We start from the raw sequence: 15,174 nt of genomic DNA, 5'->3' as shown, positions 1-15,174 counted from the left end.
GGCCCCTCTCTCAGCCTGTTTCATATGATTAATGTGGCCCTGCCCCCAGTGACATGAAGCCATACCAGGCTGCCCTGTGCCTTATCTGCATATAAATTTTTGGAGGATCCCAGGACTTATAACAAGAACACCCAGTTCTAGTCATGAGCGGGAAGTAATTATCTGGAGGACACAGACTCAGACACAGATACACTAAGCAGTGCTGAGTTGTGGGGTCACCATGGCTTGAAATACTATTGACTAGTGGGGCCTAGCCCAATGAACTACATAGTGAATCATGAGCCTTTTGGGTTTGGACTAATAATGTTCATAGTTTGTAGTATCTAAAAGTGCATTTATGGACTACCTACCTGTGCTAAAACTTGCCAAGAGAGAAAGAGGGAGAGAAAGAAAGAATCTATTTCATTGTATCCATTCTATTTGAATCTACACTTGAACATGGGGGATTATGAACCAAGGTATCCATATGGCATAATATTTTCCAGAAGTCATATACTGTGAAAGGGGCCGATTCCTGCAGGAGTATCACTTGCTCAGCAAGTGTGTTTGTATGACTAAGAGATAAATGGAAAAACAAATCTTCCACCTTTTTAGAACAGGGGTAGAGGGCAAAGAAGAATGCTGTCACTTCCCTTGGGCTGTGCTGGAAACACAAGCTTTTTTCCCCTTCTCTGATGCAAGCAAGGGGTTTTTTGTGTTCCAGACAGACATTCATAAAAGCATGATCCAGACGTACCCGGTGACACTATAGTCAGGCAGGAATCTACCTAATCATACAAGCACAAGTAATTTTTCCAGAGTTGAAAACTGATGGGATGTAGAATCATTTTTATGCCTTACCCCCACCACCTTCTATTCAGCAGAATTACCCCAACCTTGATTCATATTCAACCTGCACCAGTAAGCCAGGAAGATAAACAGCTGAATTTCAATGGAGCTATAGTTATATAAGAAGTTAGTGAAATCAGAATGAGTCCCTCAACTATAAAGTAGGAAACAGTCTTCCATATGGGTTATTGGTCTGCTGCTCAACCACAACAGTAGCCTTTAGAGATGAACAGATTTTAATCTTTGTTCTACCAGTAAGACAAATCAGTTGAAGGAAAAAAAAACCCAAAACCAGTGGCTTGCTAAAAATCACATCATTTTCAAGAGCTCCCAACCTCAACCTAAAACTTCCTTATTCTATGGGGAGAGTGAATTTTGTACAATTTCCTTTAATACACGAACAAAATTCCTGAAGGCAAATTTAAGTTTACAATGTGCATTTCTATCAGGATCTCTCTACATCTACAGTTCCTAAACTGTGGAGTACTGAAAGAATGAAGCTGCACAAAGCAGTTAATATGCCCTCCTAAAACTAAATAGGTCACAAACACACACAGCCGGGCCAGACTGGTGGTTTAAGCTCCCAGACAAAGCCCTCTATTGTTGTCTAGGGATTCCCCACTACAGAATGAAAGTAAATTCAGAAATGGGGGATGGGAAGAGTTTATTATTAATTTTTACTTTTAAAACTTCATTTTCTTCTTACCACAGATCAAGGTTATAGACCTGAAGAGTGTTCCAACCAAAAAAAGTTTGAGACAACTAATTCATATCAGATAACTGGTATTTCAAACTGGATGGATGAAAAGAGAGCACAGTTAATTGGGAAAGTGCTGAATTGTATCCAGTCAGATTAAGCCTGAATTGTTTTGTTTTTTTTTTTACTTAAACTATCAAGAAAAAAGCTAGAAAATATGCCAAGGTTACAAACAGTACACACATTAGTCAGCTTTGCATCTCCAACAGTTTCTGTAACTTTCCCATGTCCCAGTGTCAAGAAATCTTTAGTAAAAGGCGAAATATTTTTAGGAGAAAAGAGAAGCCAGAGCATATATACGGCAATGCCTTACTGCCTACAATAGGCAATGTTCCAGAGTAAACTTTTCCTTTTTCTAGTTAAACAAGAACATAACAATACGTCAATGTGTTACGTTTACTTGTAAGAGAAGACTGAAACAATAGAGTTTCTTATGGATGAACCAGCATTTTTAAGCTAATTTTGGATCTGCCCCCAAAATAGGCAAGTTACCATGAAAGCACATTATTTTTAAAAGCATATTTTACTATTGCAACAGTGTATAGAACTGTTTGCATTTCACCAGATAATTTTAAGTATTTGAATTAATGTGGAAGCAGGTACTCAGTAATGGATGTTGTAATACTGAACAGGGCACAGTGTATTTAAATATTTTGGAATAGTACAATCAAATTTTTCCAGCCCAATTTGCTATTCAGGAGCTAACACATGAGTTGCATTTAAAGTTAAAAAGGAAACTTGTAACTGCAAAACTAAAACTTGCTATGTTTCCTTTGTTTCTTTCTTACGATACGAGATACAGTGTCTTTTTCCCACCTAAGATGATGACTCTTGCATAAGGAAGAACTAACTTACATTTTCTTCATACCAACAAAGCAAAGCAAGAGGCATGCAAGGGTGAAGAATACAATTTTGTTTTGGAAGAAAACACACAGCAGAGGAATTTGATTCACATTTATTTATGACATATTGGTTCCATTTGTACTAACTTATTGCCTCCTAATGGTTAGTGAATCCCAGAATAACTGGGGTGTACATTCCCAGAATAAAGTTTTACAGTAACCCTATTCTCCAATGTCTCCTGGCAAAAAGAACCGAGGCATACCTCCAGATTTTATGAAGCCTACAAAGGTTATCCACCCTCCCATTCACTATGTATCACAATTTTAAAAAAAAATTATGAGCAAAACCTATATCTGTTGATTTGAATGGACAGCTCTCCTGGAAACACTCCCAGATTTTTGTTATATGCTGCAATAACTTGTTTGAAGATAATTCTTCTGGCAAAGAAAGAATATGCTGAATCTTCTCAAGGGGAAACAAATAACATGAATGGTCTATGAATAATGTCCATACAATTAATATGAAACACCTTCAGTTTCTTAGGAGTTGATTGTCTTAGCAAGATTTGGGAAGTACTTTCAGTACTAGATTACTGTGTTTACTTATAAAGTGTACTCCTATAAACAGTAAGTGATGTGGGGGAACTGTATCAAAACTGATTAGGAACGACTTATCATCTACCATGCTACATTTCATTTCTGTATGGTTTGTCCAAATCAAGTTTGGGGGCTTTCTGGAAAAAAATTATGCACTGTTGCCAAATAAAAACATGTTCTGCCATTCTATCCTAGTACTTCCATTGCTGTAAGCTAGTTCTTGGGGGAATCAGTCCATTAGGTGTGTGTACAGAGCTCAGCTTAGAGCCCATGATCGGGACTCAGTAGCTATTACAAAACAAATACAACAAATAATATATATATATTTACCCACATTGGGGAAGAGAAGAGAGAAACAAGAACCATTTGAATTCTTATAAGGCTAATTAAAAGAACAAGAGTTTCTCATCTTCATCCTGTTTTTTTTTGTTTTGTTTTTTTGGGGGGGGTAACAAATTCTAAGGAAAATCCTCCTTCTTTCACTGGAAGGAAGTCAAACTTTGTTAACAAAGACAAAGTTTTATTAACAACATTACCTTTCCAAAGACAGATGTTGAGGGTGAATGCAAGAAATGTTTTTTTTTCCCTTCCAATATGATTCAGAAGTTTTTTATAGCCTTTTGGTAGGGAAACCAGGACATTTAGTGTTTCCAAAGGAAGATAAATTATTATTATTCACTTCCACATCAAGCACATGTTCTTCTAGAAGCAGAACTCATCATAGTGTTTGTATTGAACAACTGGATTCTATTAAGAAAACAGACATTGTATTTGAACATACAAAATTCCAATTTGTTTTAGGGAGCAATTCAAATGAAAGAAACTGTGCTAGAGATATAGTTTCTTTATGTAGTTAAAGTATTCAGAAGTCAGGGAATACAAGAAATTTCCCATTTTATGACATGATATATTAAACAAATCAGTGAACAAGAGAAATAGGAATAAAAGAATTACTGACCCTTACATAGCATTTCTCATGTGTAGATCAGCAGTACAAGTTAAGCTTATAAAACCGGTGCTGCTTAACATCTTAATTTTGAAATCTTCATATAGCAACAACAAAAGTGTTTTTCCCTGTTTTAACATTTTCTTTCTTTGGACTGCTTCTGCTTTTTTGGTTCTATGTATTTTTAAAAGGAAAAAAAATAGAGGCATTTGACTGGTGCTGTTCTAAAAACCACATTAGCAGAACCTGTAAGTTTTTTGGATACTTACTCTAGTCATATGTGCACACAAAGTACGACTATGATAATATGCACCCCTCAACTTGAAGGCATTTTCTAATGCACATGTTCATTATGCAATTTTCACACACTCAAAACTATTAAATCAAAGATAACTTATGTGCATTGCTCAGAAGTCCCATAAGGTAATATCTGTACATTTGGGAACAGTTAATGTGTGATATAAATATTTTGCCTTTCATAATGACACTGCGCACCATAATATTAAGAACAATAAATTGAAAGCACTGAAAACAGCCCAAAACCCCACCCAATACCTCAAATGCCTGTGTGCATGAGCACCTGCATATGCTAATACATCAAAAGGATATTTTCTAATATCGGATATGTTACATTCTTTCACTCTTTGTAGCAAAGAGCAAACTACTCTGTGGTTTAATAAGTAGACTAATTAGCTCACTGTAAATTTCTATGATTCTGTGCCTGTGTCACAGGCACAGAATCATAGAAAATTAGGGTTGGAAGGAACCTCAGGAGGTCACTCAGTCCAACCCCCTGCTCAAAGCTGGACCATTCCTAACTAGATCATCCCAGCCAAGGCTCTGTCTAGCTGGGTCTTAAAAACCTCCAAGGATGGAAATTCCAAAACCTCTCTGGGTAACCTGTTCCAGTGTTTTACTACCCTCCTAGTGAGAAAGTTTTTCATAATATCTAACCTAAACTTCCCTTGCTGCAACGTGAGACCACTCCTCCTTGTTCTGACACCACTGAGAATAGTCTAGCTCCATCCTGTTTGGAACCCCCCCCCTTCAGGTAGTTGAAGCCTGCTATTATATCCCCTCAGTCTTCTCTTCTCTAAACTAAATAAGCCCAGTTCCCTCAGCCTCTTCTTAGAAGTCATGTACCCTAACCCCTTCATCATTTCAGTTGCCCTCCGCTGGATTCTCTCCAATTTGTCCACATCCCTCCTGTAGTGGGGAGCCCAAAACTGGACATAGTAATCCAGATGTAGCCTCACCAGTGCTGAATAGATGGGAATAATCACTTCTCTTGGTCTGCTGGCAACACACCTACCAACACAACTCATATACTGTTAGCCTTCTTGGAAACAATGGCACACTGCTCGCTCATATTCAGCTTATTGTCCACTGTAACCCCCAAGTCCTTTTTTGCAGGGCTGTTGCCCAGCCAGTTAACCCCCAGCCTGTACTGGTGCACGGGACTGTTCCGTCCTAAGTGCAGGACTTTGCACTTGTCCTTATTGAGCCTCATGAGATTTCTTTTGACCCAATCCTGCAATTTCTTGAGGTCACCCTGAATACTAGCCCAACCCTCCAGCATATATCTACTACTCCCTCCACTTGGTGTCATCTGCACACTTGCTAAAGGTGAACTTCATTCCATCTTTCAGGTCATTGATAAAGATATTGAACAAAACCAGTCCAGGACTGACTCCTGGGGCACTCCACTTGATACCAGCTACCAACTAGACATCAAGACATTGACTACTACCCTCTGAGCCCAATGATCCAGCCAGTTTTTTATCCACCTTACAGTCCATTCAAACCCATAATTCTTTATCTTGCCTGCGAGAATGTTGTGGAAGACCATATCAAAAGCCTTGCTGAAATCAAGGTACACCACCACATCCATTGGTCTCCTTGTGTCCACAGAGCCAGTCATCTCATCGTAGTAGGCAATCAGGTTGGTCAAACATGACTTGTCCTTGGTGAATTCTTGCTGATTGTTCCTAATCACCAGGGATCCGGGTTTTCTGTTTCCCATGAACAGAGAAAAACGTGGATTTCTCCTTTTAGCAGAGAAGCCCATGAATTCCCTGCTTTTGCAAACAGTTCTATAGGCTGGCTGAGTTCCAGCCTGTAAGAGCTGTTTGCCAACAGGGTGGGATACCCCAGCCCTGCCTGGAGGGGGAGGGGGAGGGTGGGGCCTGAGAGCTCTGCTGGGCTCAGCTCAGCCTCACTTCTCCTAGAGCCTGAGGTAAGTGGGACTTGCAGGGGGCTGGGGACACCTCTAACAGGGCTGGGAGGTTGTAGGTCATGGCTTGGGAGGGACCAGTAGGGCTGGGGGGGAGCCAGGAGCTGGCCCCGGCCCCACCTGAGCAGGCAGTAGTAGTGGGGGAGCCGGCTCCAAGCTGCTTCTGCTGCAGCTGCCTGCTGTTGGGTGCAGAGACCTATAGACTTGGGTCCGTGGCCCCATAGCCCTGGCAGCTGGGGGCTTCCTCTGGCAGGCCTGGGGGGCAAGGGCTGTGGGTGGGGGGAAAAGAGGCACAAGTAGGGCAGGGGGAGGCTGTTGTGGGGGCAGCAGTATTAGGATGGCTTTGAGGGCAGTGATGGGCACCAGCAGGGCTTGGGGGGGAACTTTGGGGAGGTGTGAGGGGCACCAGCAGGGCTGGGAGGTGCTGCAGGAGGCTTTTAATTTTAATAACGGATTTGGGGGGTTTTGTCAGAGCATTTGCGATTTTTTTATCAGAGAAAACCAGGATCCCTGCTAATCATCTTCATCTCCTCCAAGTGCTTAGAAATAGATTCCTTGAGGATCTGATTTTTCCAGCAGCTGAAGTGAGGCTGACCAGTCTATTCTTCCCTGGATCCTCCTTTTTCCCTTTCTTAAATACGGGCACTATATATTTACCCTTTTCCAGTCATCCAGGACCTCTTCCAATTGCCATGAATTTTCAAAGATGATGGCCAGTGGCTCTGCAATCTCATCAGCCAACTCCCCCAGCACCCTTGGGTGCATCCCATCCGGCCCCATGGACATCCAGCTTTTCTAAACAGTCCCTAACCTATTCTTTTATCATAGTTGGCTGCTTCCCTCCTCCCCAGATGGTGCTGCCTGGTACAGTAGTCTGGAAGCTGACCTAGCTTGTGAAGACTGAAGTGAAAACGATATTGAGTACTTCAGCCTTTTCTGCATCCTCTGCCTCCCCCATTCAGTAAGGGACCCAACACTTCCCCTGATCCTCCTCTTGCTACCAACGTATTTGTAGAAAACCTTCTTGCTACCCTCCATGTCCCTTGCCAGCTGCAACTCCAATTGCGCTTTGGTCTTCTTGACTTCATCCCTGCATGCCCTAGCAATACCCTTATACTCCACCCCAGCTGCTTGTCCAAGTTTCCACTTCTCATAAGCTTCCTTTTTGTGATTTACCTTACTGAAGAGTTCCCTGCTAAGCCAAGCTGCCATACTTACTAGTCTTCCTGCATATCAGGATGGTTTGTTCCTGCACTCTCAATAAGGTTTCTTTAAGGCACAGCCAGCTCTCCTGGACTCCTCTCCCACAAAGACTGTCTTCCAGAAGATTCTGCCTATGAGTTTTCTGAGCAAGTCAAAGTCTGCTTTTCTGAAATCCAGGTTCCCTGCTTTGCTACTCTCCTTCCTTTCCTCAGGATCTTGAACTTAATCATCTCATAGTTGCTGCTGCCCAAGTTGCTATCTATTAGTACAGTTCCCACCAATTCAGGGACAGTACTATTTTACAGTGGAGTATGCTGAAATGCTCATATAGATGGTGACTGGGACTGTAAATTGGACCAGGTCAGAACAGAAAGCTGGGGGCCTACTCCATTCCATATCAAATTTCTGCTGTCCTGCGTGCACATGTAGGTGGTGAGCCCAGGAGCAGTCTACTCTGGCACAAACTGCTCTGGAGTCTATTGCATCACATTAATTTCACATGTAGATGTACTCAGAATTTTGTCTTCTTCTGCAGTTTTAACTCAGAAAACATCTATTCCAGGAATGACAAAAGGATTGGATTATGAGAAGTAACTATTTTGTTTATAATTAACTGACTTGTTTTAAGTTGGCTTTGTCACCTGGTAAGACAAAACCCTAACTAACACAGTTAGGATTATTTATTTTCTTGCCCTCTTCTCCCCTGGCTATAAACAAATCCATGAGTTCTGTCCACATGTCCTCTTTAGTCCTGGGACTACTGACAAAGATGTCGTATAAGAGCCAGATGTGTCAACAGATGCCAAGGACCTGATAGTTAAGAAATGAAAATAATAGAATAAGAATAGAATAATAGAAAATTAGGGCTGGAAGGGACCTCAGGAGGTCATCTAGTCCAACCCCCTGCTCAAAGCAGGACCATCACCAACTATGTCAGCAGCAGACAGGGAATTTGACAGCTGGCAGCAAAGACAGGGAAGAAGATAAAGCCTAGAGTAATAGCAGAACAGATCAGGAATTACATAGAGAAGCTAGATGCTTTCAAATCACTGCGGCCATGTGGGATGCATCCTAGGGTACCAAAAGGATTGGCTGAGGTAATTTCAGAGCCATTAGCTATCCCCTTTGAGAATTCACAGAGTCGAGCTCCTGGATGATTGGTAAAAGGCAACTATAGTGCCCATTTTTAAGAAAGGAAAGGAGGAAGATCAGAGGGATTACAAACCAGTTAGCATGATTTCAATACCTGGAAAGATCATAAAGCAGGTCCTCAAGGAATTTATTTTGAAGCACCTAGAGGAGAACAAGGTGATCAGGAACAGCCAGCATGGATTCACCAAGAGAAGTCATGCCTGACCAACCTGATTTCCTTCTATAAATGTGACAGGCTCTATAGATGGTGGGGAGAGCACTGGATGTGATGCTCCTTGACTTTAACAAGGCTTTTGACACCATCTCTCACAGCATTCAATTGAATTATTACTATCTATCAAAAAATCAGTAACTTTTCAAATGATAACTTGGAATGTCTAAGAGTGAATTCATATTTAGGTGCTACTGTCATGGAGCTGAGCAAAATAATGGAGGAAAAACTAGATTTGGGGTTCAAAATAATGATTCTGCTGTCAGTATGTCTCCAGGAGTTGAGAAAAGGACAAAGCTTAGGACAGAAGAGCAAAACAGACAAACAGACACAGGGAAGGGAAAGGGTGAAAACAGACCAAAGAACAGAGAAGAAAGAGAAAACTAGACAGAGAAAGACAAATACAACAGCTGGAGGTATTAACAGAAACCCTCAGCTGCAAAGCTGGCAGTTCAGAGGACCTTTAAAACAGAAGTGCAGGGGACCATTGATTATATGGCACAACAGAACACTCATACTTCCAACTTGCTAGGAAACATGCTCATTATAGCATTACTTACAATGGTGCATTGTGCGATTTCCTCTGTGGTCAGATTCATTTTCTTGCTGCACTGTCAGGAAGCAGTCCCTGAAATTAATGCTGATCAACTACTCAGCTAAAAATAGTAGCATAGAGAAGGCTTCTGCTAAAGCCTTGGCCTAGGAGGAAAACCCAGACTTAGGAGGAAAGAAAGAAACAAGTCTGCACTGCCTCCCCAACAAGTCACAAACAAAGACATATGCACATTTTTATATTACTTTAAGAAATTAAGATTTTTTTTCACAGATTGCCCAAAATTAAAAGAATAATTATAAGATAAATTAACTAAATGTTACTCCAAGCACAGAGAGATGCTAAGTTTCAGATTCACAGAGCAGCTAAATATTTCTGTGAATAATCTGTTTTGCATCGCTGTTTCCAAACATCATTACATTTGTGTAACTGGAAAAGTAATGATGAGTGAGCCTGAATAGTTTCAGTGTCTCTGGGCAGGTCACCATCCAAAACACACATGCACAAGTGCATATGTGATGTGAGAGGGTTAAGTTATCATCTACTCCACGCATTGGGGAATTATCATAAACCTATCCAATTCCCAACGTATGATCTACTACTGAAAGCAATTCACTGAATGGAAATTGTTTAGACTTCAGGATCTTCAAAATGGTTTCTGGACGAGTTTTCAGTGTTTCAAACAACACAGAAATTAAGTTTCAATGACTTAACATGTGACTGATTAATGTGTGATAAAGTCTGCTAGTCTTATAGTTAAGTTCCAAGAAACTAATTTGTTGATTACCTAGAAGCAAAAAAATTGAACAAAACATTTTGTTTTGCCCAGTAGCATATAAATGTATGGTAAACAGCCAGCCAGTATGCAGCAGCCAGACCTTTGATCTATGTCCCTGGCCTGCCATACTGATTGGAAAGCCTACTGTATACATTCAGAACATAAATCACATATTGTGATTTCTGCTGAAGATGTACATCTTCTCTTGCCCCTTACCCTTTAGGCATCTTTTCATAGGGGGGATCCAATTTAGAAGAACATTTTTGACCAATGTAGAAAGAGATATGAATTGGAGAACCTGAAAATTGTTTACTTTTGCATTCCTGATAAAGACAGATGTTCAAGATGGTATTTTAAGTTTAACCCAGTAAATACAAATGCATCGAAGAGAAAGAATTGGAGATCCATTTAATAATGGTGCCAACACAGTGATGTTGCTTCAGTTTTAACATATTAAAATAGAATCTCTATTTTATTAACACCAAGTGAGAGCCCATTTCCACACTATGAGATGCATGACCCAGCCAGATTCCCACAATGCCCTAAATACAGCTTTAATACTAGTATATTCTTTTTCCACTTAGTAAGGAAAAAACCCAAACTGTTAGGACTATATTAGTAAGTTGTGTTTTTCTAAAATTGACACGCAAGACTAAACCGAGCAACTGTATGATCACCTTAAATTTCTTCCTAGCATACCATATACAAGCCTTTCATTTCACTCATGTCTGAAATTACACTGCAAGTTCCCTAAGGCAAAAACCTAGAGTGAAATCCTGGGTTATTGGCAGGGGTTTCCTGCCATAGCAGGGGGCCGGACTCGATGATCTTCTCGGGTCCCTTCCGACCCTACAAACTATGAAACTGTGAAGTCAATGGGAGTTTTGCTACTGACTTTAAGTAGTCTACTTTTATTATGAAGCAACTTACTTGCTTTAGGAATTTTTTTTTCACAATTCATCACACAATTACCTTTATCATTAAGTAGTTTAAGAAAACCAAGTATTTCGGTGTCTGATACTAACTTCCAAATTCACTGCCTGTCATATCCAAATTCCACTTTAAAACATTTACTTTCTCTACCTCAGAAATAAAAATAGAGTAGCAGAACACATATACCTGTGTCAGGAAAACATCAGTAAAATCTGAATTCTGAATCATACATCTGTAAAGAGAAGTGATAAAATACAACACAATCCTAAAATCAGCTACATTAGAATTGGCTAAGTCCCCTTATGTAGAGCTACTCTAAGACGACAAACTGGTAGGCAGGCCTAAAGAACATTAAAATATTTTTTTTTCTTCCCCTTATGAAAAATGCAAGATTTTAAGAAACTAGCTTCAAATGATGTTTATGTATGCTACACACCACATTTAGCATTTACATTTATGGTAACGGAACAACTTCCAGGAAATCATATGCAGATTTCAGAAGCATAGATGTTAACAGAACTCTGCTCACAAATTAATTAAATGAAAGAGTAACTTCTCCACTCTACCATATTGTAGGTTGAGAAAACATAATAATCCCTAAGACTGACAAAACAAGAGACTGGCAAAACCACATGGCTCGCTAGTGCCCAGCAGTGTCTTAAATCTCAGGTGCTTCTTCAGCTATGCTATTATGGGTCTTGCTAATGCACTCAAGACATGCAAGGTTTTTTCCACATGCTGACCTAAAACAAGCTTCTGGAAACAGGACTCAATACCAAGTAGCTCAAGTGTAGAATCATCTGCAGCACATTATCACACAGCCTAATACAACTGGTAGAAATCACTATGTGCAATAAAGCATGACAAGTAACTGGAATGATAAACATTATAGTGTATAACATCACATGCATTGCCAATTTTTAGTTGTAGTACACTGGGTTAATTTGAGCTAAGTTCTTGTTTGTGACAACCTGTGAAATCCTGTCATAGATAAGAGATAAATATAGTAAGGAAACATCAGAAAAAAAACAACAGAACAGAAATGTACAGTACAGTTCTTGATAATTTGTTTTGTTTTGTTTCATTTTGTTTGGATTTACACTGCTAAAATTTCAATTTGGAGGTCTCTACGTAATTTCAGTGACAGATGCACATATGTAGGTAAAGAGAGCTCTCACTCACGCAAAAGTTTCTTGTTATATTCTCAACAGACACAGCCTCTTGGAAAAAATTCCCATTGATTTCATTAAGAGTTAGGTGCCTTTTGGGGATTTGAGCCACAGCATCTTAGAACCACTCCATAATATTTCTTCCTTTTTTGTATTAAGGAGTGGTTCTAAGATGCTGTGGCTCAGATCCTCAAGAAGTAGTAAGGCACCTAATACATACGAGGGACTAATCATAATATATATAAAGGCACCCTCTATATGAGGACATAATCAAGTTAAAAAACAAAAACTGTGACCTGCAATCACACAAGCTTTCTATATGCATCAACCAAATCAAATTCTCAGTGAGCAAGGAGAAAGAGAGTCAGGCTTGACTGCAAACGAGCCAAATGCAGTCATGAGCTCCTTGTGAATATGAATCCTTTCTGTGTCACCAAAATCACTTAGGGCAGGGAAAGAATCACAAGTCCCATCCATTTGCATCCAACAGAACAGGGCACAATGCATCCCCGGCACGCGTGCCATTTTGCTCGGCACACACACTTCGAGGCAGATAGAGGGAAGTGGCCGGGGCTGTGATACCATAACAAGGATCGGGCCTCTTGCAGCTCCCCCGCTACCCGCACTGCGCACAACAACATGCAGGTGTTTTTGCCAACCCCTGCAATAAAACATATTTTACCTGTGGAGTCGAATATAATAGGTTGGCAGTTTTTGTTGGAATTCCAGTTACACTTCAGCACTTGGCCTCCTTCTACAATGTCAGGCTGGGTAGTGTTTGCTTTTGGAGCACCTACCAGAAGAAATGTCCTAAAGTAACAAGCAAAAACAAAAAGAGAGGTTTCAAGAGCAAAGTCATTGTTAACTTATTTCAACTAAAAGTCTTAGACACAACGTTTAAATCTAGATCAAAACTATTTGTGTGTCAGCTGTTTATACTGGGGTGTTGTTTTGGCACTCTGTTTAAATAAAACATATTTTGACTTGCACACAAAACCCAGAGACAGCTCTCAGAAAAAAACAGAGACGTAAATTTAAGATTTTTTGCTGTACTCTGAAGATTTCAAACAAATATTTTACCTTCAACTATTTTTCTTTCTCCACTGTCTTAATCAGACTTGGGTGCATGTATATTTAACAGAAGAAATGCACCCCTGTAAAAAAAAATAAAAATAAAAGCAGTCTGGGTTCAGTTCTCATTAAGGGCATAACTAGAGACAATTTAAAAATGTTTGATAAAAAACCAGTGTTTCTTGGATTAAAATATCATCACTAAGGAATCACTCTAGTAGTAATAATCTTTTTAAAAATTATGATCTAGATGAATTCCAGTTAATGAGAACAACACATGTGAATGCTCATATCTTTACTCAGATCTGTTAAGTACTAATCCTATTTCTCAGTAAATCCATTCTATGTTTAGAAATCTCCTGATAAGAATATTCATGTTTGCATTCCAACCAGTGGTCACTATAGGATAATGTGCTCAGAACCTGCAGTTTAAAAATGTTCTCTCTTACACCATTCTCTACCTATATGCATACCAGATGCCTCCAGAAACTGTATTATTATTAACTTGAGGGTTTGGGGTTTTTTCCTACGTTCCTGAAGACATATTATCAAAATAAAAAGAAAGAAAGAACAAAAAAAAAAAAGTCTCTATCCTCATTATCAAGCCACCTTACAATGGGCTACCTATATACAACAGAAACATTTAAAAGAAAAAGGAACATGAAAATTATATAATGACACCTTTTGAAGGAATACACACTAATTAAAGAAATGTAGACCAACGGAGCAGGTGGTGACTTGCCCCAAATTATTCCCAACTGTTTCTGAATGTGTAATATTTAGAATTTCAAGACTGCAGAAGTCTTTATAAAAGGAAATCAACTTTTAAAATTATTTTTAAAAAATCCCTGTGGGATTTATTAATAAAGGAAATTAAATGTAGCTGGAATACATGTTATGCAGACATTCAAAATTTTAGTCATTCATTTGCTGGGGGCAAATAAAATATTCATAGATTTATCACCACAATAAAGAGCAAAAAAGGTGGTTTCATGTACGAGCTGGTAAATTTCCATAATGTTATACAAGACTTGTATCATACAGTCATATGTGTTTTTGTAAGCCTTTTTTGTGGGAAAGAGTATTAATAATTTCCATGAGTGAACACAGAATAAACTCTGACACTCTTCCTCTCATAGCAGACAAGAGGCTCAAAGACTGCGGGCCAGACTGTAAATCCCCTACTCACACTGGCAGGCAGTTACGCAAATAGTTCTGTCGAATTTATCGCTCACCAATGTAAGGTGAGAAGTGTGAACTATGTGGGCATAAAAATAAACCAGGAAGCAGACAGGTATTTTAATATATTGTTATGCTAGAAGCAAAAGCAACACAACATACGTGATCCTCCCTAACATGTTTTTTTGTAAGAGTTTTTTAGTCTCAATAAAATAGTGCTCATTTTCCCCTCTATCTTGTGGTGCGGTATCGTAACATCTATGCTAAAGAAACAATTCTTCAATACTCCGATGGAAGACTAACACTTGGCATCTAGAGTTGGACATTCCTATTATCTATTCTCATAACCATAACATCCAGGGGGATACAACAACCTATAGAATTGCTACTTTTGATTTTGGGAATTACTAAATTAGCTAGACAAGCTTTAGCTGGCCAAACCTTACTTACTCTCTATTACCATTAAACCTTGCTAACTCAAGTTAAAAGTCTGTGATCAACAGCTATTCTCCAAAGCAGCAGCAAAAGTTCAGGAGTAAAGCAACCCCTCTCACAAGTTTGACAGAAACCATATAACAAAATCCAAAGCTGATTTCACTAAATGCCTTTTGCTAATCATGATGCAAAACACTGCTCTTAGATTTCTGCACCACAACTCACTGCAGACATCAGGCAGCTTGTTGTTCATCACTAGTTCTTCTCCCACGTAGCAGCCATGAGAA

At 39.5% G+C, this 15,174-nt stretch overlaps 1 protein-coding gene across 1 annotated transcript in view; it reads right to left on the bottom strand.

Moving 5' to 3' along the window:
- The window catches only part of ITGAV (integrin subunit alpha V), an 81,103-nt gene extending 66,188 nt beyond the window's left edge, over window positions 1-14,915 (bottom strand). The window contains exons 1-2 of the mRNA XM_019522874.1: window positions 14,903-14,915; window positions 12,885-13,067 (exon numbers count right to left, since the gene is read on the bottom strand). Coding sequence (XP_019378419.1) covers window positions 12,885-13,067; window positions 14,903-14,915 — 196 coding nt within the window. The remainder of the gene's footprint in view (window positions 1-12,884; window positions 13,068-14,902) is intronic.
- Between the last annotated feature and the right edge of the window lie 259 nt (window positions 14,916-15,174).

The sequence above is a fragment of the Gavialis gangeticus genome, unplaced genomic scaffold (assembly GCF_001723915.1).
Source record: "Gavialis gangeticus isolate Ggan-Ray unplaced genomic scaffold, GavGan_comp1, whole genome shotgun sequence".
Classification (NCBI taxonomy): domain Eukaryota; kingdom Metazoa; phylum Chordata; order Crocodylia; family Gavialidae; genus Gavialis; species Gavialis gangeticus.
The sequence above is the reverse complement of the archived record's forward strand: the minus strand, read 5'-3'. Positions and strand labels throughout refer to the sequence as shown.